Here is a 26,282-nt window from a genome sequence, read left to right on the forward strand (position 1 = left end):
CCCTAAAGTATTTTATAAGCATCTTGCTGATATTGTTAACTGCACTCGGCTCAGTTCACTCACTTTCTACTCGTTGACTTCTCTCGGTATACTCCAGCACAGCTGACCAGAATCAAGGAGTTTGGGACGCCTTTCTCGACCGCACAAGAGGCTTGAGGGCTTATAATGTAACAGAGGAGGTGAAAATGAAAGATGAGGAAGGTAAGAAAGCGACACCGAGCGACGATGAGGGGAAAGCAGCTGAGAACGGTGAATTAGTGCGAATGGATGGTGACGATTCGCACGCGGCCATCGTCAACTCAAATGGCAAAAGCCGAAATAAAGCGAATCGCAAGCGACGAGGTTCTACTTCTCCTGAAGAGGACATTATCGACGGATTTGCTATCTCTTCTTATTCGTCGCTGGAAGCGTTGGAGGTATGTAGAAATAATAACTATTTGCGGCCTTCTTTATCAAACTATTAACAGTAACAGGTCGGTCAACGGGCTCTCTGTGCGTCTTGGTGTCACAAACACTCGAATTTGCCAAACTAAAACCGACTTAGTTGAGCGGCATTTGTACGGTCGCATGCAAATCAGACGTTTTTTATCCGTGTTAGATGTGATTGATACCTTTCGTTGTTTTGAAAATATTCGTCCTTTAGCCATTTTGTGTACAGAGGGCGGCCAAAGCGGAGATCGTACAATGTTTACTTTTCGCAACAATTCACTCGAGCTTTAGCTTCAAGAACTTCCTACAACCATAAATGTCAAATTTTCAATTGATCGCTAATACCGAAGTAAAGCTACGTTCCGTCTAAGTCTAAAGAAGGGTACATGAATGAGAGATTTGGAACGTATTCGCTGGAAATGCGCCGAATTCGGAGTCCGCGAAACGCTTGTCTTTCAACGAGCCCATTCCGTCTTCGTGCCGATTTTGAGAGGTGGTTCTTAGGGAGATTTTCAAGGAGATATCAACGCTAAATATATAAAAGCCACGCATGAACAATTTCCTATGTGTTGTAGTCTACTCGGTATCATTGTTACTAAGTGATATACTTGGGCTTGTAATTTAGCAAGTAAACCTCGAGCAGACCACAAATGATTTTCGATTGCACGTACAGGGCATTTTCGCGTGTTGGGAATGGAGTAGTTCTCAAAGTTCGGCCCGTTATCTCTTAAAACTGCGATCGATTCTTTCGTTTGGTTTACATGTGTTTTTTCCTTCCGGCATTCTGTATAAAGACACGAAACCCTTGTATCTTGCGTTTAGCTTTCAAGCTGGGAGAAACTAACGGGTCCGTGTATTTTGACCACAGTCCGTGGTCAAGAGTAAACCTGATAATTCGTCAAGGAACGCCGATGTTTTAATGCAGACAGATATAATGACTGTATTCATTCGGTTCCTCGTATGAAAAGTGGCTTTCGAATACTCGTTGAAATTTCAGTATTGTGGCCAAACATCTTGCCTTTTAAGCAGTATTAAATATTCAGCGATTAAACTGGAACGATCACAGCCAAACTCTTTCAGATGATTGGATTAAGTTATTAACAAACATTCCACCCTTGTTAGTCGAGTTGGGTTTTGTCAGATTCAATGTCGCAGTCATGTAGTTTTTTATGTACGAGTTTCCTTTTTTAAAGGCCTTTTGCCAGGCTCTAAACGAAAGGTCATTTTTAAAGTGTGATCCTCACATCGAATAACACAAAGCGAAAAATATTCCCAAGGGCAGCGTAAGGACATTACATTAGAAATTTTACCACGTTGTTCTCACTTATCCACCAGCTCTTCTCTGAGTCTATCGCGTCAATTAAAAAAAAAAAGGAAAAGAAAAACAGAAAGAAATATAAGTTTTGTTAACTCAGATGCCTTGAATATTTTTTTACTTCGTAACGTTTCGCTAGTGTTTGTTGAAAGAAATTTTATTAATGGTTTGCTGATTCGAACTGCAAATCTCTTCAACTACATTTTCTCCTTGTTAAACCAGCTTTGTTTAGTTTTGTACCTTTTTACCACTCGTGTGTGTTTTAGTGTCCCCGAGGGCTTTCCTTGTTTGTAGAAAGAACAATATCCTCGGGTTCCAGACCAATATATCTGTCTTTCTATCGAGAGACGTTGAGTGTTGGCTTAGAAGAACTTATCTTGAATAGAATTGGACCACTCTCTGTTTCTGTGGCAATCAATTGTGCCATGAAACATGCGAGCTGGATCGCTGAAGCATTGTGATTTTATAGATAATGCATCTGTGCAATTGACACAAAAGTAACAATTTTGCAACACATTTTCTTTTTATTTTTAAAGAGTGCTATCTGCCAACCTGTTTTAAAGACATTAGTGCTCAATATATTTCCAAGTCTTGACAAAAATTAGATACACTATCACCTCAAGTGTCTTGATAAGTGTAAACTTTCAGTTTTACTTCGTATTTTGGACTCCGCTATTAATAACCAGCTTTAAAACTTTTTCTGTACTCTCAACAGTTCATTGCGATGACATACATTAGCAGTGTAAGACACTTGCTATCTGCAGCTTCTTCTGAGGAACTATTTTTCAAGAAAAATTACTTTCTATCAGCTAGTGAAATAGTTACTGTGCATGACATTCAATTATTGTTTGGTTTGTTTCAATTTTTTGCTCTCTCCTGTGTGGGTTTATTAAGATACTAGATAGCTTGTGGATTTGTTAGAATCTTGTTCTTATTCAATATTAATTAACTTCAAATGTATTGAGAATTCTCTCCTGTGTTTACTAGCTGGCAGTTTCCCATTTGTAGTAATTAAAAGTGAGAAAACTTTGCACCAGATTCATATGATTTTTGTGTCTAATGAATTAAAGGAGCTCACAGATTAATTTTTCCTGTACATATTTTGGGTCAATAACCATAACATTATGAATTATGAGTTTGTTGTGAGACATCGGCTTAGTGCCTGGTTGAAACTGTTCAATTTGAGAACAGAAATAATTTGTCAATTATCAGTGGCTACTAGTAACCATGAGGTAATCTTCATGGAGTAAAGCTAAATAAAAGCTAAAATATTGCAAGACAGTTAATTTAAATATTATTGCATATTTTTTTTGCAGTCAAAGGGACCCAGTAAACCAGAACTACTTGTTGATGGGCGCCGATCTCACAAAAGCTCCAAACGAAGTATAGAAAATGGAATAAATGGAAAGAAAAGGAAATCTGAAAAACGTCGAGCCAGGGTATGTCCCCTTGTAAAACCATTAGTGCTTTACATGCTTGACAAATTGTTTTTCATGTATTCAGATATACATAGTGTAGCTGTAGCAAAGTGTTGTATGGCTGTTTAAGATTTTGAAGGTAAAGTGGTTGAGGAAAACTGAAGAGAATAAATTTGACTGTGTGAAATTCATAAAGTGTTGGACAGCTGTCTGTCATTATGGAAACATCATGCTAGGCTTGTCATGCCAATCAAAGAACCTAGAGTAATTAAACCAGTTAGGACTAAAATTAGTCATGCATATTTATAGTGCCTTTCTTGCCTGTTAAGGGAGAAGCAATTTTATTTTGATAACATCATGTAAAGTGGTATGTCTCTTTTTGTGTCTGGTTGCAAACTTCAGGTGTTCTACGATGTCAATTTGTGCCTTATTTGTACCTCTGTTTTGTGTTCCTGTTTCGAGAAATCTGTTGTCATTCCAATTAACAGCTGAAACCACAGAAAGTTATACAATGTGGGATACCAATTACACTGTTTACCTTTTCGTTTGAATTCAATTTCAAGTACAGCTAGACCTCAGGCTAACATCTTCATGCAAGGAAATAATTTCTCTAGTTAATATCTTTTTCATCATTGAGTGTGTTGGGTGAATTATACATAACAAAATAATTGTCCCAAATACTTTAAAAAGAAGCAACAATTTGAGGAAATTCTTGACTTTCATGTTGGGATTTCAAGCAGTTGAAAAGGTAATTCCAATCCCAAAGTTTCAAGTTTCATCAGTTAAGAAGGACAGTTGTTTATTTTCTTAAGCCATAGCTGATTCAAATCTTTCCACACTGGAATTCTTATCATTCAGATTAAGCTCATAAATGACATTTTCACCTCTTACTACTGATGATAATAGCCATTGACCAAAGCAAGGCACAATGTCGCGATAAAGCCAAGCTCTGACAAAAAATTGTTGTGGAGCTTTACTGGAATATTCTTGTAAAGATGTGAAGTTGCTATCTTGTTAATAATATATAGTGTGACCAAGCCTGTGTTTCATTTGATCACAATGACAAGCCTAAACATCTTCCCACATTATTTTGGTGACCACAAATTACAAAAGTGTAAGACTAAGTTAGTGAGGTTTCTCTCTCTCTGTGAGGTAGAATTTGAGGGTAAGCTCTTATTCCTGTGCAATGAAGTATGTCAATTTTTATTTATATCATTCTTAGGTTGTTTTGTTTGTAAAGGCATGACTAAGCTAATCTTTGATATGAGGCTAGCTTCCTTTACATCTGTACTTCATCAGATAGATTTTTTTGTTTTGTGTTTTGGTTCTTTAGTTTTGTCTTGGTTCCAACCAACCCCTCACTAACAGCTAGCTTCAATGGCATGCTCTCAACAATCAAAAGGAAGAAATGTTTTGGTGCATGATAAATTGATATCTGGATTAACCTCTTAATCCTGGATTAATAGCAGTTAATCCTAGCTATTTTTGTCTGAAAGCTTGGGCCACATCTTTTCACGATTTGCAAGGTCTTAATTGGGAATTTTGCCTCTTACTATATCACAAACATAGCAAATAGTACCTTTTACTTTGTGCTGTGAGCTTGCAAATATATTTCCCATCACAAGAAAAACATTTTTTCCTGTGTCTTTGGAAAGGGTCTGCAATGATATTTTACAATCTTAGATGGTTAGCCATAAACTTTGAAGTTTAATTTTTAAAGGTAAAAAATGGATTGGAGAATTGGTGTTAGTGTGACAAATTGACTTGAAGGGAAAATAAGTCACCATAAAATTAATATTATCTTTCAAGAGTGGTAGCCATAACAGTACTTGCACAGTATGCATCATCAGACTTTTGTTTTATGATGTTTTGTTCATGAAATGCAGACGGTGATTCTAAGAGCACAATGGAGTAATGATCAGGCATTTTTAAAGTGTCAATTATTTCTGGTGGTATTTAAAATTGAAAAACATATCTTTAGAAAGAGGTGAAAAGGTGAAAAGCTGGTTTCTTTCATAAGCAGTCTAAGCCTGGGATAGTTGGAAGTGATATCATCATGTGGTTACGAAATTCATGATCATTTATTTACCTGTTTGCTGGCCTTTAGACACTCTACACTTTTAAGAATTTGCACACACCCTCTTTCACTTTTGTTCTACAAGGGATCAAAGAGATCTAGGAATTTGAGAGGGAGTAGATGCATACTAATTTTACACTGGAATTAAGCTCTGGATTATCAATTTGCCTCTAAATGTGGGCACACACTAGCTGGTAAAAGTCATTTCATCCCTTTTGTGCTAGGAATTGTGTCTGAGAGTTAAAGATTGCCTGCTTTTTAACAATATCATGCTCGATAGAAGCTTGTAAATGAAGGATACCTGCTTTACTTGTGCTTAGGGCGGACTTTTTCTGAAATATAATTCTCAAAGATTATTTAAATTTTGAGCTTGGTGGCCAGATAGTGAAAGATGTTAAACATTTATCAGGAGCATGAAGTGAAGTGAGGTTTGATTGCCCAGAAGGATTCAATTGGGAGGTCAGATGCCTCACCAAGGTTTTCACCTGTCTTGATTAGACTCTACACTTTACTCAGGGTCATTGTTGTTGGGGAATCAGAACTCTACATTGGAACCAGCAGGGTTGTGAATCTTTGAGGACTCAGATCACTCTTTGCCCTATGTTGTTAGCAGTTATGATTATAACCTCTTTCATTTATTACCATCTTTGTCTTTGATGCACTTGTCAGTGGGCATGCAAGATCCTGCATGTAGCTGCTATTGAAATGCAAAAGGGCAAGTTGTTAGGCAAGCAGTGTTGTTGGCCACAATGCTTGCATAATCAACATGGAAGCAATCTAGATTAAAGAGGACAAACACTTAATATTCATTTCCTTAGTAGCATTATCTTGTATCTTGTTTTCTCTTGCACTGAGCATGTTTATCTAATCACTTTCACCAGAGTGTGGTGAGGGTTGCACAACAGAGCAAGGCTCCAAATTAAGTGCGCCCAATATCCCACCCATCCCACCCCAGGGGAGGACATCCATCACACAGTAATCTTGTGTGTGGGAAGTTAACGTCTCCTACCCCAACCCTGCAGGAGATGGGACCTCCATTTAGTCGTCCCTATCCGAGAAGACTAGAATATCTAACCATTTCATGATGTTATAGAAAGGTAGCAAATTCTTCTCAATTATTTTAAGACCCTGAGTGTTGGTCCAGCCGGGGCTCGAACCCTCAACCTCCCGCACAACAGTCCAGCGCTCTATCCATTGAGCTAACCGGTAGGCGGTTAGCTCAATGGAAGCATCAGTTAACTTGCAGGTGACCAGTAGATGTATAGTGTGCCTGGGAGACAACAGTTCTTTAAACTCAAACAACAAACATATGAAATACATATATATGAACTGCGGTTATGAAACGTATATGTGCACGATCCTTCGCAGTAAAGCACTATTTAAGCAATAGTGAAAATCAGACCTGAAAAAATTCAGGCCTGTACGGGAGCACTAGTGCAGCACTAGCGCTGCACTAGTATCGCAGAGGTCAGTGGTTCGAATCCCGTACAGGCCTGAATTTTTTCAGGTCTGATTTTCACTATTGCTTAAATAGTGCTTTACTGCGAAGGATCGTGCACATATACAGTTCTTTAAACTATGGTTGAAATTTGTTGTAGTAAAACTATTTTGACAAATGTTACATTTCAAACCAAGCTGCATGTACATGTAAATAGAAAGTCAAAAATAGTAGTACATGTTGTTAGTTGATTTGTCATTTTTCACCAATCAATGAGGGGAATTTCCCAAGAGAATAGCAAGGCTGTGCTCTAAGGAAAATTGAATGGAGGCCAGTGCTCTGAAACTGTGAACTCCAGGGGGCCAAGCATCTGCTTTGTATGAAAAAACTAAGATTCCTAAGTTGGCCAAGAGCAAAAGTAAGGTGCCAGGGGCCACCAGGTGCTGCTAGAGCACAGCCTTGAATAGTCAGCCAACAACTCAGCCTTGTACATCCTAACATCAGCATCCATATACATTTCCTTTGGTACTGTCAAGGAGAACTCAGTTAACAATCAAACCTTCTTATGTTGGTGATCATTTTCTGTATTCTTGTGATTTTGATGAACTATTCAACAATTTAGTGCTGTAAGGAGAAAATAGGAGCTCAGGTCACTCAGAGGGTTGAAGTGGTGGATGGTAGTTTTGTGGTGTGTTGCATACCTTTATTCATAGTTTATACATATCTTGTATTGTGGCGTACTTTTTTGAACCTATTGACTCCACCAAGAGTTGGTGAATTGAACAAAAGTAGTATTTAAGAGTCAGTAGTTGTGTGGTCTTGAATCACTCGCCGATACGTTTAACTTTTTTATTGGCTAGATGCATCACGATCCTAAACCTAAAGACACAGATTCTGAGGATGAAGCAAGTGTAGAGAGAAAGAAACCAGAAGGTTCATGGTTCCCTCCCAAGCGAGAGAAAGGATTGAACACTAGTGATGTGAGTAATGCCTATACTTTCCATAGTTACATATATATTTTTTTCTAAAGCCTGGGCCTTGTTTGTTAAAGAGTTTGGAGAGCAAACATTAAATGTTCAGGGGACAAAAATTTCTTTTTTTTTATCTGAAACTTAGGATGAAGTGGAAAGTTAAATGATTAAATATGTGTGTGAAAAATGTAAAAAATTCAAGGGGGAAGGGTGGGCAAGTCTTCCTGTGAAAGGCAGGGAAAAAAGCTTTTGTATTACAACACAGGGCTTGAGTGAACATTGAAATCAAACAAGTAGTTGTCAGGAGTTTTGACTGAAGTTACAGTAAATTCAGAGCAGTCTGATTAAATATACAAGGTGTATTATTTATTTACTGTCACTTTAAAAGTAGACTTTTTACTTTATTTGAAAGTTTCTGATATGATTAAGTTTACAGTGTATCTGTTCATATTTGGGTATGGATACAACCTTTGATTTTTGCCATAAATACTGTCATATTTTCCATTCAAGTATCAGGATATTTTTTGTAAACTATGTACTACTGGGCTTTTGGGTGGTAAATTATACATGATTACCAGTCAGACATAACGGTGTAAAGGAGTATCAAATCGGAATTCACAGAACAGGTTATGAAGTTCAACTGGATATCATACATAGTTTTCTTTGGACCAGCTTAATTTTCTGGTATGGAACATTGTCTTAAACTTGCTAAGTATATGAATCTTCTCTGATCTTTGATTGATCTTTTGACAGGACAATTCAGACTCTGCAAGTTCAGACAAAGGTTACTGGGTATGTGTGGTTCAGTTGATTAATTTTTGTGTACTTTTCTGCTGTACATGCATTTCCTAAGGTGAGTGTACAGCTGAAGCATTGTCAGAAGGTACAGTCCTTCATAATTTCTTCGCAGGGTTACTTTCTTGTTGTAAATTTGTCAGCTTGTAATGTAATTTTTTTTCTCTTCTTTTTCAGTGTGATACTGAGAGTGAGGGAGAAAGGGTAAGAATCATCTTTGAATGTCAATTTTGGTCAAGGCAAACAGCAGTTGTATCACACATGCGAATTTCAAGAGGGCTGAGTACCCCTTCAACTTAAGATTCTGGGTGTGTTACAACAAAAGAGTAAAATGCCTGAAGGTATTTTGATTAATGCAAAGGTCTCAATAAGAGCTGGTTACTAAACTGCTTGAGCCACTTATGTAATACCTCTTACTGCCTTCTGTAATGATTTTTTTTTTTTTTGTAATATTTGAATGGTCCATTTTATGTTAACATCTACCAATTCCATTAATGGCAGATGCTTTTCTAAAATGTTATTGAGAACCCTGTCTACAGCGACTTAGTTGGAAAAGCGGGGAAAGTGTGTTATGATCTGTTTGGTGATGATCCAGGATTTGACATAGTTATTAGTTATTTTGAATTCAAATTGTCCCTTCCTCAGTCAACCAATTTTTTTTTTTTATTTACCTGCTTGTCAGCTGCTGGACTTTGCTAAGCCAGCTACTTGTATCTTTTCCATTAAATTTAAAGTGAGACTCTTTTTAAAGTTGCCATCCCTGTATGATTCCAAAAATGTAATATTGATAATAATTTTCAAGGAGGCTAAGTTCTGTAATGTAGTCTTGCATAAAACTGTGAAGGGTTGTGTATTGAAAACATTTTCTTAGTACACCTGATACTTATGAAGGTTTTACAAAATTAACTCCATGTATCATGTCAAATTTATTTCTGGAAATGTAAATACTTTTTTTTATTTATTCACATGTTATATGTACACAAGAATTATGTAAAATGTATGAAATTAGCACATAGCTCTATTTTTTACCCTCTGACATATTTTTACCACCCTTCTTGTGCAGTGAAATCCTGACACCCCAGGTAGCCAGAAAATCCCATCCTGGTTTAATCATTGTGCAGTTTCAGATAATTTGAGTGAAAAAGCTTGTAACAGAATGCACTTTTGCATTTTAGATGTCTGACACTGAATCAACTGCAATTTCATCTGCACCGAACAGTAAGTGGTTAAATTTACTCAAATCAAACCATGTGTTTTAAACAGTAAATTTAATCAAATAACAGAATAAAAGTTCTGTAAATCTGAGCCTCAAATTATATAAATCCATGATATCCATGATCATGGTTGGATTTGATGTTTGATCCACATAACTTCCAGAAATTATTAACTTGCAAGTTCTCCTCACATTATGCATGAATTGTCAATCAGACTGATGATTGGAATTGGGAAAAATTTATCAACTTAAGACTAGTGTGTTTGTAGATAGAAGCCCGAATTCTTTTCACTTACCTTAATGGACATGCATGACAACTAGATAGGAGAATTACTTATTTGATCTTTTGATTTGGAGGGTGAAGCATAGGAATAACATTTGAAATGTTTTTTCCTTTCAGGTTCATTGTTGAGTGTTAAGACAACAGTTTCTACCACCAAACCAAGCGGTACTGAAACAAAAGATAAAGAGACGGAGAAGAGTACACCAAAACCTTCAGAGTGGACAAGGTTAGGGAGTGATTCGCCTTTTGATCCCGAAATGTTACAAGCAGCTAATTTCTCCATACAAATATCACACTTAAATCACGCATTGAGGTAATGAGAATAAAGGAAATGATCATCAACTAAAGATGCTGTTGATCGTTAAACAAATTCTCCTTGTCAGCGCATTAGGTAATTTAGAGAGAACAGTGTGGAGAATATGCAAACAGATGCGTGGCAAGAGTCAAGGCATATTGTAACACCTCGATTATAATTGTATTTAACAGACGTATCTATTTGTTTATTTGTTTATTTAGTTCTTTATGATTGTATTTATGTACATGCTGATTTTCTGCGTCGCCAATTAGCTTCAACTTAATTAACCCTTAAATTCCCAAGATCCAACCAGTAATTCTTCGTACTGACCGTCACGCATTTCCTGGTTAATGAGACCAAAACATAATTTTGATGTTATGTCATGATGGCATCCTGCAACTAACAATATTGTCTGCCCTGAATATCAAAGCGATCTTCGCAGTGATGAATACCACTTGAGCAGTTGTAAAAATAATAAGGCCTGAAAAAAAAGTCAGGCCCCAGTTTATGGGCAGTTCACAGATATGATTTTTACAGTCATCGTTGTCTGTTCTCATAACCTTGTAAATTATCTCTGGCGCTGCTGTGTTACCTTCGAAGGAGAGAGCTAATGAGGTACTTAGTCTATTCCAGAGACACAGCCCGAGCTTTATAAACCAGTTAGCTAGACAACGGACATACCGATTTGTAACTCATCACGAAGTATTATTATCCCTTGTGCTAAATTGTGCTGTCTGTTCATGTTTCAGTTCCACGTCTTCTTCCTTTTCAACTGTAACAACTCAGCGTCCCAGCAGCCATGGCTCGACCAGTGCTTCCACAAGCTTACACCTGGCTCTGACGACCACTACCACCACGAGTCACCCCATGACCCCCACCTTTGGACACGCCCATCATGGCGGCTTGTTCCCCCACTTTCCGTCCTTCCATCCCCACCCTGGTGCCCTAGGATATCACGGACCACCGCCTGGCGAGTCACCTTTTCCGTATCCAAGTAATGCACCAGGATTTAGATACGTGCTCCACATGACCTCATACCGCCCCCCTCCTTCATTAATTGAAGAGCATTTGGTCCACAGGGGGGTGGGGTTAGGCGTGGAAGCTCGTGCTGAGTCATGCACTTTGTTAAGAAGTTTGTACTGCACCTTTAAACTGCACTAGTCTAGTTACATTTGTGGTTCACTCAGTTAGTGACGTGTTATTAGGAAGTCAACGAGAGCAGCTACAAAAATTCAGAATTAGTAGCGGATAGTTGACAGGAAATCCAGGGTATACATATATGTCCGCCAAAACGCAAATGACATCATACTGTATGTGATTTGAAACAACCCAAACTGGTAGCACATGGTTCATATTATTGTCCTTCTATGGTGAGATAACCCTTCTTGGAATTGAATCACACTTGTCCGTGCACAAACCTTTTATTTCCATTATTTCCGATCGTCGTCCAAAGCGCAGGCGAAAATAAAAATGCCGCGGTTGATTTTCAGAACGTAGATTCAGCGGGGTGGGTTAGAAGAAGAGGAAGTGCTCCGTGGTTGGACTCGCGCTCCGCGCTTGCTCACGGACGTTAGGTTCGTGTTTCCTCGCTAAACTATGGCAAAGAACGTGAGTGAATATACTAGAATTTTTCCTCTTCCTGCTGTTACTTCAGCAATAGCCGTCAAATGTTTGCTGTTTCTGTTTTTGGTGTCAGTTTTACCAGCCTCAGAGAAGAATTAGACGACAGAACGATTTGTTCTCGATGTGATATCGACACATTTGTTTCTTTCGTGTTCTCGTCTAGGGGAGAGTTTTAGGTGACATCTGACAGATTAGTTGAGCCTGGTCACGTTTTGATTTATTCTTCGTCAATCTTTTATATCCCAAATCATTTTCCTGCCTTTTTTGTTGTTATGAAGTCTTGAATGTTTTTCCGGCTTAGAAAACTTAAAAGTGGTTTTCGCGTCAGCCCTATGTTTAGCTAGACACAAGGCAGGTGGTAAGTCTGGAAAAACACGAAAGTTGCGTAGGAGTCGGTCGAGGCGTAGCCGCTAGCAAGTCGAGCTTTTTGAGTGCTCTTCAAACTTCCCAAGTGCTCTTAGATCTCGATGAGCAAACAGCTGACGTGAGAACTAATGCTCCAGACATTTTCAACGCGGTTGTTGAAATGTTGTCTAACGAGAAATTTCCTCTCACACGCTTCAACTCGTTCTTACTTTTCATAAGTGTGCACGGTGGGAATATGAACCGACGCAAATTATTTGTTTATCAGAAATGTCTTAACTATGCCGCAGTTATGTTTTCTGAACCCCTTTAAGTGGAACGGGCATTTTGTAGACTGCAAAAAAACAACAACAAAAAAAGAACCGCAAAAACAAAACAAAAGAAGCAAAAACAAAATAATAATAATAATAATAATAATACTAACAATAATAGAATAGAATTATAGATTCCGTTGTAAATAGATTTTAGCACTTTAAATAACGCCATTCCTCATTTTTTCATAACAACAGCAACAGTAGTATGATAAAAATATTAATAACAATAAAATAAAAATAATACGACGGTAACAACATCAAACATCAAAAAGCCAAACAGCCTATTGGGGCTTCACAAGGCACTTTACGATTTATCCTTCGTGTACATCTTATGTATCTGCTAAAGTTAACAATCTCCTTGCAGGTCCTGAATTTCTCCGTCACGAACTTAACAACCGTTTCCTGCAGTCGCAAGCAGCGGACAGGGTTCCCCCCGGGGTGAGCCCGTCTCAGCTCATGCATTACGAGTCTCATCAACACCATCACCAACATCTTCACCAACATCAGCATCAACATCAACACCAGCATTTCCATAGCAACGGTGGGCTGGTGGCAACACCACAGGTATGCCAATCTGGTTTGAATCCTGCTATACGTATTGAGTAGATGGGCCACTGACATTTTTTTAAGTGTATTATTTGTCCACATTTCGTTCGCCTTATGAAAAATATGAGGTTTGCGAGAGGAAAGGGTTGGGCTCGGTCGGTTGGGGAGCCAAAGGTTGTCAGTTACCAACCGTTTGTAAAAGTTATGTCATTTCCCACCTTCGCGACTGTAAAGCTTTCACTGATACACCTTTGATGATATGTATGTATGTTGCCTCCCTATTCGTAATCTTTTGTACTCCAAATATACTAAATAAAGAACGTAATCACGGACGTTTTAACGGTAGGCGACGGAAGGGTGAATGGAAATGGCTTGGGAACTCGTTGACCGCAATCAAAAGTTAGCAAGATTTTCTGAGAGGCGATAGCAAGCAGAAATTGAGATATAGATAGGAAGGGAGGGTGACCCGACTCGAGGGATTACAGCCTTTTTCACTAAAAGTTAAAGACGATTAATCCTTTGATACCTTCGGGAAATGATCTCTGGACTTCCGGCTGCCATGCGCGTCTCAGAAATGCCCGTGCTCAGCTCAGATCGATAAATTTGGCCTGTGGGGCGGGTTGGATTTCGCTTTTCGGTCGGCGGTGTCATTTGGAGGGTGTAACTGAGATGGTCTCTGCCGCTAAATTGAGAAACCCTTCAGCTGAACAGGCTAGAAGATACTTTTATTTTTCGGTGGCGGGTAGGGAGTAATCGTCATCAAGGTTGATGCTACCCTGCGAGCAGAGGCCCTTTGATCTTCCTAGATTAGTCGGGAAGAGAAAGGAGCCCCTGCACGCCGCCTCGACCTTCCCTGTTGAGCCGCTCATCCACCGAAGCGGATGAGTCAGTCCGGTTGGAAACCAGTTTTCCCTGCTTCGGCTCAGTGCGCATACGTGTTGTTAGAAATTGCTGACTAAATAGGCGCCCACAGTTCATTGTTTTCGCTCATGAATTTCACAAAATGGCGGCAGTTTCTCTTCCGAAGGATGTGTTGGATAAAGCTGTGAGAAGTGCTCTCGATAAGGTACTCGTGGAATAGATGCTCTTACTAAACATCAGTCAAAGGCATTGCTTAATTTCCTGTGTGGTAAATATCAGACGATTCCATGGAATCGCCTGTACGAGTCGTTCTTGAAACTCGCGGGAAGTTGCGACAAAATGAATAGTTAATTGCTCACGGAATCGAGGCTGAGCAAGGCTCGGTTACGTGAATTTAACACATGCTTAACAGGGAAAGTCGAGGCGGCTGGCAGAGGCTCCTTTCTCTTCCCGACTAATCTAGGAAGATCAAAGGGCCTCTGCTCGCAGGGTAGGTTGATGCGTTTCACACGGGGTCCGTACGGGTTTTGTTTAATCTTGAAAGTCTTGGAAATGAAAAACATCTTTTTCCAGGCTTGGAAAGTAATGAAGTGCAGAACGACCCCGCCACAATTTCTTTTCATGTAGTTTTGGTATTCACTGTTCACGGCCATAGGGCAAGGGAAACCTACAAAAGATATTGAAAATGTCTGGGAATTCAATGATTTTGGAAGAGAACCAACGCCGTGACAAAAGAGGCCATATGGGTTGGATTCTCGTCATGTAGTGGGAGTTATTTTTTCCCCTCCCATGTGGCTGTGTACTCTAAGTATGCTGTGTTTTTGTGTCTTTCCCAGCTTGGAATCCCTCCTGTTGGCCCTTGCAGCCCAGTACCTCCCCCCCTTATGCCAAAGGTACTGTTTTTTTTTCCTGTTATGTTTATTGAGGACGATTTCTCACGACTATAAATCTTCTGTAAAATAAGCGAGAAACATTTGCATCAACCAATTTCCGATTTGCTTTGATTAGGTTTTGGTTTTTTTTACTACTCTGAGCTCATCAGGCCACTGAACTGAAGATTTAACAGAATTGAAGACTTAATAGATGCGAGTTCTTTCTCGTTTAGTTTGCCTTGCAAGTCGTTTGAAAACCGTTCCTGAGAAAACATTTTGGGGAAGGCATAACCCACCAAAACGTTTGTTTTAGACCCAATGGGAAACCTTGTTATTTCCATTCTACTCTGTTGTTGTTGTTTTTTTCTTTTTCTTTTTCTTTTTCTTTCTTTTCTTTTCTATTTTTTCTTTTTCTTTTCTTTTTTTTTTTTAACGTAAATTGATGTTCATGTTCATGGCGATTTTATTTATTCACGGTCTGGTTGTGGTTAATGACTTCATGATTGATCTTAGTTTGTTTGCTTGTTTTCTATTTTCCAACTTGAACACAGAAACCTGGAAAATGGTGTGCAGCTCATGTTCAGACAGCATGGCAAATTTACTATCATCAGCAGAAGGTAAGCCTAGTTTCTCTTTGTTTTTATGAGTTTTTGACGAGCAATCAATGGACCTTCGGTGGGCAAGTGAGAAAGTGCCTCTTTTTGCTTCAAACAGTGAACTGACGAGAGGCGCTGAGAGTTCGCCATCAAAGTGTCGAGCTTGACGCGAACCGGCGGAGCAGGCAATAACTTGGGCCAAATCATGAACATAAAAGGCACAAAACGCCGCAGTGTCTCGACAAATCATCTCCATTCTTGATTTTAAACATTACAAACCAGATTACAGATTACTTAGAGGCGAAAAGGCTGAATTTAGGTGACAGATACCTCCAACAAACCACTGCGGGATTTTTGTTTCCGCAACAAGTCACCGTAAATTGATTTCTCGTTGCCATTTACTTCTAAATTCAAACCGGTTTGAATTTTTGAGACTTTTTTTTGGGTTCAAAACTCTGGCGCAGGAACGATGACTTTCACAAACATTTCCCCGTATCAGACTAAGTTTATCGTCACCTTCCCTGTGACGCGTCATTGGGCTTTGTCGTTTGGTGAACGAAAGCTGCTAAATCTCCTCCTTTTTGTCCTTTTCTTTTCAGGTTCAGGCAGAGTTACATAAAGATCCTCATGTTAAACCAGACCAAGTGCCCATCAGTAGGTCAGGCGCTTGTCTCTCGTTGCACTCTCGCCCTAGCAATCATGAAGCGCCTCCGTATCACGTCCATGGTCCTGGAGCCGTCAGTCCAGTCGCTACACCTGCCACTCCTGCTGGTTTGTATTATCGTCTTTTGTTGTCCCCTTCGACCCTTTTATTCGTCTCCTTTAATTGGAGTAGTAGCTGTACAAACGTCATCATCAACTGTATCGAAAGCACCCTGTTCAGAGAGCAGTCTTTCTTTATCGGTGGTTAGATGGTTTTCTTTCGAATTCCTCGTAAGCAGCTTTAACTCCATTTCATGTGACTTACCTTTACTAACTATTCTGGTACTTCTGGTTCCTCTGCAGCTGCTGGTCCATTTCTGGCAGGAACTCCCATTCCTACACCCCACAGTACCAATCATGGTATCGCGCACCTAAGTGGGGGATCCGTTGGCATTCCGGCGGCCCCGCCTGCCATGATGGGTCTGGGCGGTAGTCCCGTTGGGGGATTGAGATCGGGTCTCGGAGCATCTATTTCCAGTCCTTTTCGAAGCATTGGGAACAGTAGTTTCAGCGGACTGGGCAGCTCACTAGGCCTGGGCTCTAGCTTTAGCAGCGTTCATGGAGTGAAACCCGAGTGGAATCGTATGTCAAGCAGTCCGGCGGCTTATCATTCCTGGCTTAGTCGTGAAACGGAACGAGAAAAAGAAAGAGAAAATGGGCGTGAAAGAGAGCGGGAACGTGACCGAGAGCGTGAACGTGAACGTGAGCGCGAACGTGAACGTGAACGTGACCGTAGTGGCGAACGAGATCAAGACAGAGATAAGGAGAGAGGGAGACCCGATTCGAGGGACAGAGGAAACCTTTTGCCGGGAAAAATCCCAGAGAGGGAGCGTGCAGCACTTCGTGTCTCAGACGAGGAAGGCGATAGTAGTCAAAGGTTTCGAGACAGAGATAAGCCCGTGGAAGGACGAAGATCGCCGATCAGACCCAACCACTCGACTGGTTTTAACATCGCCAATCTAACAAGCACAGAGCCTAAACCGGAAACATCATCTGCGCAAGAAATGCGCAGTTCGTTCGAGCGCGAGCGAAGCTCATCGACCTCTGCCACAGTTAGCAGTGTTCTTTCAAGCGGAAGGAGGGAAGAGCCTAAATTACCCGGCGACAGAAGATCTTCTGAGGATCACGATCTTGTTATTTTATCAAGTGACAGACATAGCGGTGGCCATTCACATGGCGTCTTGAGTTTTATGGACAAACGGAATATTTACGATGACAGAGACAGACCTCGCGAACCATTCGACCTTGCTCGTTTTGCAACGCGCCCTCCGGTGCCGCACCGTATCGGTTTATACCCCCCACCTCATGCTCATCCCCACCCGTATTCTCTTCCCCACAGCCACGCACATCCTCACATCGCTCCTCCCCCTCTCTTTGCACATGGAGGGTCCTTTGCGAACCCGTACCTCGGTGGTTCCGCCATGTCAGCAGTAACACACCCACCAGGCATACCGGGATTTCTTCCCCCACGTGGAATGCTGGGACTGGCACTGCCTGGCTTGGGACCGCGAAGTAGAAGTCCTGGTGATGTGGTCGCCGTTGAGCACGCGCGAACTGCATCGGACATTCTATTGGCTGCTGCTCCGGAAGGCAGGCCATAAGCTACACAGTGTACATAAATTGCAGTGGCGTGGGGTCGGGGCCTGTTTTGTCAAGGCTCCAAGACTACGTATGCTTGTTAGTTTAGGTTAGGTTTATTCATGTAACATAGCGACTGCTGATGCGGAAAACGCTGTCATACTCTTTCACTTGTCCTCTAATCGATGGTGAGAGTTAGTCACTGGCTTCACTTATATGATACGACTATAGTTTGCAAAACCAGATGTTTAGTGCGTAATGAATATGTTCAGCTGATCTTTTAGATAAGTGGAAGATTATAATTCAGATTCTTGTTATTTATGACTTGATAAAACTGGAAACGCTAGCCCTTGCTCAGAAGAAATGTCCATACAACTTTTGATCAAGGGCTAGCGCTCCAAAAACCAGAATTCTGGGAGAGAAATGAGGACAGACTAAGCTCACTAGTGATTGGCATTTATTGAGAAATTTTTCTTTTCCTTCACATAGTTAAGATGTACATTTGAGAGCGCCACAGAAGACAAAGTTAGTTGTTTTGTTGCGTTTTCTAATAGTTTCAAAAAGTTACTAAGCGCTTGAGTCGTGGAAAGCAGTTGCTTTTCTGACAGTAACGCGCCTCTTCAAGAAGTATGCAAGCCCTGCGTTTTGCCCACTAATGACATAGAGTTTTCTGTGACTGGTCGTTTTCAGTGAATAAGGGTTGAATTCCGTGCTATGACATGTTACCGAAGGTTACTAAGTTGCGCGATCGGTTCGACCCGGCTGCGCTCACTGTGTTGCCATAGTGACACACTGAAAGATAAACGAAGACGTATATGAAGAGCATAAGTGAATCAGCAACAGACCAAACAGGTGTTTTTTTCCCGCAGTGTTCAGTTTTAAATTCTTGCCATTTAGAGGCCTTTTTCTGAAGCAAAAAGTTGATTCCAGCACATCGACCCCGTTGCTGCGGATTTCGTGTACCATTTGCTATTATTATCCAATTTTGCTGTAGAAATATTTCTTTTGGAACATTCATCGCGATCTTTGCGCAGACTTATGTACATTTTGATAAATGTAGAACAATTATTTGTATTTTCCTCAAAAGTACTACGAGAGAGAAAGGAACATATAGAGGAAATCGATTTAAGTTTAACCAATTCCCATATTTACAAATGAGGAATTAAATTATTTGCCCTCCAGCGTTAACAGTGTGAGACATCTCTTGTTGTCACCGCTTCTTTTCTGAATATGACAAGGTCCTGAGTATAACGGGTTAATGCGTGTGAGAAAGTACGTCGTTTGACTTAACACGAGTTAAGCAAATTTTTTTGCGCAAGAGGAGAACCTTTGCTCGAAGTGGGGTGTCAACCAAAGCTTATACTGCTAGGCCCAGCTGTACAACGGGTGTTTTCCGATGGATAGATCGTGATCTCCTGGACAAGTGTTCACGAAAAGTACTGCTTTATCAACCGGACAGCTTCGAAATTTAAACCTGGACTAGAGTGGAAAATACTTTCAAATCATTGTTAGTTTTTTTCTTACAGTCACTTACGGGAATGATGGTAATGAACATGCTATGGGGATGCGAGTATGATGCACGATCCTCGCAGTATCTAATACCGCAGTTCAAAATATATGAACTTCATATATTCATTGTAGCAAATATATTGCTGCCCAATGAGCATCTTCCTCCGATAAGCGCCTCCATATAAAAAGCATTCAAAGAAGACTTCAAAATGTTGTGAGGATATCATTGATACACTCGTCTTCGCTTCGTGTGCTTGTTTTTTTTTTTTTCAATCGCCTCCATATAAAAGGCATTCAAAGAAGACTTCAAAATGTTGTGAGGATATCAGTGATACACTCGTCTTCGCATCGTATGCTTGTTTTTTTTTTTTTTAATCGCCTCCATATAAAAGGCATTCAAAGAAGACTTCAAAATGTTGTGAGGATATCAGTGATACACTCGTCTTTGCTTCGTGTGCTTGTTTTTTTTTTAATCGCCTCCATATAAAAGGCATTCAAAGAAGACTTCAAAATGTTGAGGATATCAGTGATACATTCGTCTTCGCTTCGTGTGCTTGTTTCTTTTTTTTTTGTACTTGCCACATTTTGACGCCATTTGTGATCTATTTCTGAACCGATACGCACGACAGCAAGCAATCTATTTGTTGAGTTGATTATACAAGCCGTCATCAAAAAGATCGATATAGGAATCGAACACTTAAAGAAGAGTGTTACGTCATTTTTTGGTCTTGTTAAAATATTTGCGATACCACAAACCCGAGTGCATGTCTTCTCAAGATATTTCCATAGACCGGCGCAAGTTGTACGTGACCGAAACTTATACCTAGTTTTAATGAAAACGTACGCAATCAGAAGTTACTAATTGGTGATCACCTTACTGTATATATATGTATATATATATATATGACGTCTTAGTCTTTTTGACTATCCCTTTTTCACAAGATTTGGCATTTACCTCAAACAGTCACGTTGAGTACATACCCCTAGTTCGTGACAAAACAGCGTAACGCAATCAAAACATTTTGATCACGTGTTAAGTTTCTACAATCCCCGGATTTATGAATTAAAAATTTGGCGGCCATATATGATAAGTACTTGTCTACCAGTTGTTTCTAAGACAAAACTAACATTGGAACGTTAGTAATAATCTATCGCAATGTTTTCCTTCAAGAAGAAGGACAAGGATAAGGACAAAGCTTTCGAGACGAAAGAAGAACGCAGGGAAAGGCGAAAGAAAGAGAAGGAAAACAAAAATAAAACTGATCGTAAAGCTCGTGGCGAACTAGGGAACATAGTTGCTGGCACTGAGGAAGAAAGACGAGGACGGTTTAGTTTTAGAAAACCGGATAAACGGAGATACGATGTTGAGCACGATTATGATCAAAGAAATCCCTCGCCTGTAGCTGACCATTTTGACTTTTATGGTGGGAAAGGTCGTTCAAGTAGTACTGATACAACTGGTAGTACAACAAGCGGTTCGGCCATTTTTTCTCCATATTTGTATGGATCTTCTGGCCATATTTCTTCCAACGCCGTCATGTCCGAATCGATTCCGCAAGCAAATCGTAAACATGCAGACGACGAAAACCAAGGGGTTTCGGAGGACGGGAAACCTGTCCCGAAACCCCGAGTTAAGAGAAAGAAAAGCTCGAGTATTGAAATCAAGTTGCTAAGTCCGAACCGGCAGAGTTACGAGTCTCAAGATCGAGAAAAGACAACCAACGAGGAGAAGGAACGAAACCACAAAGCAGAAGTTAATGGCACTTCTTCAATTAATGCAAGGTCTTCTGAAGAGGTTATATCTGCCTCGTCGATGAACGATAATCATGTTTTGACCGATGGCGCACCGCCTAAACCTCCGCGTATTTTAGCTGATCGCGCCGGTGTTGTCGAGTTCGAAGTTAAGCTGATCAATGTTGGTTCTGAAAATGATCGAAACAAACCTAATTCTCAGCGTTCCATGGAAATAGATCGACCTATCACTGCTACGAGCTCTGTGCAATCTTTCGCTGGGCCACCAAGCGAACCAAAAATTATTTTGCCACCAAGAGATCTAAACAATTCCTCGCCGTCGATTCTGTCTCCTTCGGATAAAACCTTGGAGGAAATGGGGGTCGATTTGCAGCTACCGGAAGTTAAGCCGGCCATTTCTGGTATTGCAAGGGTGATAAAGTTAAATAGGCGATCTAGCGGAGATTTTGGGTTTGCTCTGAGGAGAGCTAATGCCCCTGGAAGCGGGAAAACTGTTCACTTTGTGGAACCCGTTGGCCCAAATAGCACACCGGGTTTGCTTCCAGGAGATCGACTTGTGGAAGTCAATGGAGTAAACGTTGAAAATGAACCGAGAGAAAAGATTATCGAGATGATTGTTATGTCGGGAGAAGAGGTAGTTATTAAAGTTATTCCCGTGCCGGAACTTTCAGAATTGAGCGTGAGAAGTGGTTTGGATGGATCGACTGTTCAACTTGACGAGTCGAATCTCAAGGCCGGGACTTTGGCTCGAAGTGGAAGCAAAAGAATTAAAAAGAAGGTGAGTCCAGCCCCTTGGTGTTAAGTAAAATTTCTGCTAATACGCTGTAGAATGTACAAATGGAATTCTGAGGTAAATATCTCATAGCGTTCATTTTGTGTACTTTGTTGCCTACATTCTGTTAATATTCTTGTCAAATGAATTTGTAAATGCCACGGTCGTTGATCACTTGGAATTTACCGTGTGATGATGTACATGTTCTGACTACAATGACAAAACATCCCAGCGGTTGGTATTGCAATACCGCATCCTGAAATAGTTTTAGTAAAGCGCTATTTCATTTGAAGTATTCGTTTCTGATCTTGTTAAAATTTTCATGTTTGCAATGCCTCAGTGGTTCGAATTTGCATTAGAATGGGTTTCCTTGTTAAAATTCTATTATGGTTAATTACTGCATAGTGTAAAATGTATAGGACTTGGTTCATTTGACAAAGAATCACGTGAAATTAAGTTTGTGAGCTTTGTTCCCTGTTTTTAAAAACATGCCACTCTGACATGGAGTGAACACGGCCTTGTCAAAACATGGATATTGCCCTGTACAAGATTCTGATCGCCGAGAAATATATTGAGTTTCTGTTTACAGGAGTTCTGATGGGAATGTCAAGACATGGATATTCTTTTAGTCCAATTTGGGTTTTTGAATTTTACCCTACTACCTTAAGATTACTTTAACCAACATATCCAGAAGAAATTTAGTTCCAATGTTTTTGTTGCTGCCCTCAAAGTTTTGTCTGTTGTTTTTGTCAACATGCTTAAGCCATAGTATTTTTACACTGTCTATTATTTGAAAGAAGAAAGTTTGATCAAATTCAGGAATTGATTGTTTTCTTCATTTGTGCATCTTTCAAACATAAATGGATTAAAATAGAAAACCCCACTGCTTTATTCTATGACATTCTGAGGGTTTTTTTTTTTTTTTTTTTTTTTTTTTTAACGGATGAATGCTATTATGATAATTTAGTTAATGCCCTAGTAATGTTTTCTATAACACAACGTTTTGTTGAAAATATAATTACAAAAAAACAGAGTGAGGTTACTAAGGAAATACAATGGTCCTTCTGAGTTACTGTTAATTGCATTAATTCTTACATTCTCCTACTTAAATATCTTATCATGGATTTGTATTCAGAGGAATTACACCCAATAGCTTTGCCTTTGACAGCTTCTGTTTTCAAAATGGTGGAACAAAAGGTGCAAAGGCTATAAATATTTCACAGACTTTAAATTATTTGGTTTACATCATGTTAAAATTAAGATGCCGAATTATTAAATATCTTGTGATGGAACCTCTCTTAAAGTTTAAGGCTTGTTTGAATGCCATTGCTATCTTAATGTGATTGAAACATGATTTAGGATTTTTAGATGTTTTCAGATACAAGCTAGTTTTTTTTACTATGGACATATGTGTAGCAGAACCACATTATTTACACTTTTTCCATTCGAAATATGTGGTAATGACCTTAAGGAAGCAAAGAAGTTTTTAAATTGATTCTTATCTCAATATGTTATGTTTCAATTTGGAAGTTACATTTCTTTGTTTTCCTGGATGAGTAATTTAATACATGTACTTGATTGAAAGGTAAGTGCATGTTAGGGCTACTGTTAGATGTTAATGTTACTTTGGCTATGTTTATATGACACTCAGTGAAAAAATTCTCTAATTTCTCCACTTTTAACTCTTTATATTCTAGCCCAAATCTGAGGAGGAGGTGAACTCACAAAAAGCTTGGTTAGATGCTGAGAAAGTGTGGGTTGTTCACAAGGCAGGATTTTCTGGAGGAAGAGTACAGAAGATTAAGGAGGACAGACAAGAAGATGAAACTCCTATGTGTAAAGTGAAGTTGGATCATGGTGGTGAAATTATTACTATTGAAGAGGACAGTGTTGAAAAGGTTTGTTTAGTGTATTCTTTTACTGTTTTCAGTTGTTGTTTTTTTTGTTTTGTTTTTTGTTGGTTCTTTTTTTTTTTTTTGAGTGACATTAGCTGTTATTTTAGGTTTGTTGTTATTGGAGATGTGGAAGAAGGTTTTGTTGAGCCCCAGCTGGCTTATTGTGTTTTGTTCTCGGGAAAGATGCTTTGCACTTTTAGTTTCTTACTTTATCCAGGCCTAGATTATCTGAAGGGTGGACAACCCCATTGACTGGGTAAATCTCCATCTGGCTGTATAGTGATTTATCTACTGTACCATGTCATCCTCCATTTTAACGGCTGAGTCTTTATAGGTACCAGCTTATTGTTGGGGGGTAAACTGGACTAATGTCCTGTCAATAAGGAAGAGACATGCTCCAAGTTGTTAAAAGCTAGAAGAACTCAGGATAGGAAAGAGTTATGGGACCATCTGGTGAAAGACTTACTGGAAATAAAATGGCAATTTTGTTGGAAAAAGTCTTTCGCCAAGTAAAATATTTATGTTTATGTATTCATCATTTTAGGCGAATCCCCCTCAGTATGACAGAGCAGAAGATCTTGCCTCCCTGCGTTACCTAAATGAATCAAGCTGCCTGCACACCCTACGGCAACGGTTTGGCAGTAACCTTATTCACACCTATGCTGGACCCAACTTGATAGTTGTCAACCCACAGGAGGAGTTGGCTATTTATACTGACAAGGTAGTTAAGAGGCTCTGAAAAATACTTGACTGCACTTTAACATGTTGAATTTGAAGTTCAAAGTGCTGCTTAGAATGTGTTTCTAAAGGAACATTGACTTACTGTCTTTAAAATCTGAAGCAATTTCCAATTGAAACACGGACACATTGGGTGAAACTGTAGTGGAATTGTGCAGTTTGAAAAATTTCCAGATTGAGGAAGCAAGTGACTTATTTTAAGTGCATTAGATCTTGCAAGCTACTACCCTACTAAAGATGTTTAATACAAAATGCTTAAATAACTTGACATAAATAAAGTTAGGGAAAATCAAAGTCTGAGTACCTTTGCTAACTGTTGATGGGATACCAACAGGTGATACAGATGTTCCGTGGCTGTAAACAGGAAGACATGCCACCCCACATTTTTGCTGCTGCGCAGTCAGCGTACAGAAACATGTTGGCAACCAGAATGGATCAGTCAATTGTACTAATGGGACACAGTGGATCGGGGAAGACTGTCAATGCCAAGCATATCATGCATTATTTAGCAGCTGCTGCCAGTTCTCCTCACTCAGCACTTACGGGTGAAAATTAGTTTTTTCTCTTTCTACTTACCTTTCCAACTCCCACGATGCTAAAATCAATTCTCCCTAGTCTTTGCTATATATATATTTTTTATTGAACGTTTAAGAATTTAGTGATTTATCAAACCAGATATATGACTTGATAATTTTCTTTCCTCTCATAACCTTTCTGTCTGCCATGATTATATTGCTATTGTAAGAAAATTACAAAGTATTCCCTCCAAGAATAGAAGTTTAGACTAGGGTGATGTTTTTACGGTTAACTTTTACATTGTAACCTGTACAACCTTGGCTCCTAAAAAGGGTCTTTGAGAGGTTTAAAATGAGGTTTTTTTTTTTATGTTGCTGCAAATATGACTTGAAGTTTCTTTTAATGGAAACTCTGCCTCTTATCAGAGGTCTTTGCAAGCAAATATTCAGGGGTTTCATTAATGTTTTCTGCAGGAGGGCAACTGTTTTTCACAGGCGGGCAAAACTCTGAACTGAACTTCTTTATAAGATAAACTTTCCTCCAGACCGTCAAATCAGGTGGGCAAAACCGTCTTCACAACCGGTCAATTTGCCCGGTGCCTGGCCCTTAATGAAACCCCTGAGATATTATTTTGCCTCACCTCAATGTGAATATTGTGATTTTGCTATAATTTATCCTTGATTAAATTGGGACAGTAGTTCCATTCTTTTTGTACATGCACATTTGGTTGTTCACAATCATGCAAAAAGAAGAGGAGTTTTCAAGCAAGATTAAAACTTAGTCAGGGCTGTACACTAACAGTAGCCAACTAGCCACAGACTAGTAGAAATTCAGTTTTGGCTAGTAGTTCTTGATTTCCCTTACCAGTTTGGTTAGTAAACAAACTGAAATTGTCATAACATCTAAGATGTCACGGGCCACTTGGCTAGTAAGTTGAAAAGTTAGTGTCAAGCCCTATTGGTGACAATATAGAAATGGTTTACCTTTAAAACAAAAGAGGATAGTTAATTTCAATTGCTTCTTGATTATTTTTAAATAAGCCAACTCTTTTTATTCCTTTAATTTTGATTTGTCATACAGTACTTGAAGACATATGCTAGTATGATTCCTAGTATGACGCTAGCTGACTGTGAGTCCCCTCTCTCCAATACTGTCCTTTTATTTTTTCTCGCATATAAGTGGTTTGTCTTAATACCTCCTTCTCTAGTTCAAAAGCTTGAAGCTATCTATGCTCTACTGGAGGCCTTTGGCAATGTGACAACCCCATTAAATCACAATGCAACAAGATTCACTTTGTTGTTCAACATGGATTTTGACACAGCAGGTCTTCTGACGAGTGCTTCAGTTCAGGTCAGTGAGAAAAGGCACTGCAAATGTATGTCCTATATTTATTTATAACAACTTTATTGTA

At 39.5% G+C, this 26,282-nt stretch overlaps 2 protein-coding genes across 5 annotated transcripts in view; both read left to right on the plus strand.

The window, feature by feature from the left end:
* The first annotated feature begins 58 nt into the window (after positions 1-58).
* On the plus strand, positions 59-18,877 carry LOC111335442 (uncharacterized). 4 transcript variants are annotated; one of them, XM_022941336.2, is made up of 13 exons: positions 59-416; positions 3,061-3,183; positions 7,538-7,657; positions 8,402-8,440; positions 8,621-8,647; positions 9,619-9,661; positions 10,057-10,165; positions 10,984-11,228; positions 12,899-13,098; positions 14,778-14,834; positions 15,365-15,430; positions 16,009-16,180; positions 16,415-18,877. In XM_022941336.2, the coding sequence occupies exons 1-13, from the start codon at positions 186-188 to the stop codon at positions 17,710-17,712; spliced, it is 2,730 nt and encodes a 909-aa protein (XP_022797071.2). In that variant the 5' UTR covers positions 59-185; the 3' UTR covers positions 17,713-18,877. The 4 variants fall into 4 exon arrangements, with proteins under 4 accessions (XP_022797071.2, XP_022797072.2, XP_022797073.2 ...); XM_022941337.2 differs by having other exon boundaries at positions 10,984-11,204; XM_022941338.2 differs by lacking the exon at positions 14,778-14,834.
* A 1,393-nt stretch (positions 18,878-20,270) lies between these two features.
* Positions 20,271-26,282, plus strand: part of LOC111335440 (unconventional myosin-XVIIIa) — a 42,012-nt gene continuing 36,000 nt past the window's right edge. The window contains exons 1-5 of the mRNA XM_088743543.1: positions 20,271-21,728; positions 23,420-23,620; positions 24,162-24,338; positions 24,690-24,900; positions 26,079-26,221. Coding sequence (XP_088599669.1) covers positions 20,355-21,728; positions 23,420-23,620; positions 24,162-24,338; positions 24,690-24,900; positions 26,079-26,221 — 2,106 coding nt within the window. The 5' untranslated portion in view covers positions 20,271-20,354. The remainder of the gene's footprint in view (positions 21,729-23,419; positions 23,621-24,161; positions 24,339-24,689; positions 24,901-26,078; positions 26,222-26,282) is intronic.

Source organism: Stylophora pistillata, chromosome 13, assembly GCF_964205215.1.
Source record: "Stylophora pistillata chromosome 13, jaStyPist1.2, whole genome shotgun sequence".
NCBI lineage: Eukaryota > Metazoa > Cnidaria > Anthozoa > Scleractinia > Pocilloporidae > Stylophora > Stylophora pistillata.

Bases quoted from the DNA above. Each gene is read 5' to 3' on its own strand.
- LOC111335442 (XM_022941336.2), top strand. From the start codon at position 186: ATGAAAGATGAGGAAGGTAAGAAAGCGACACCGAGCGACGATGAGGGG. The intron at 10,166-10,983 runs GTTAGGGAGTGA...TTCATGTTTCAG, and splicing joins AAACCTTCAGAGTGGACAAG to TTCCACGTCTTCTTCCTTTT. The intron at 16,181-16,414 runs GTTTGTATTATC...GTTCCTCTGCAG, and splicing joins TACACCTGCCACTCCTGCTG to CTGCTGGTCCATTTCTGGCA.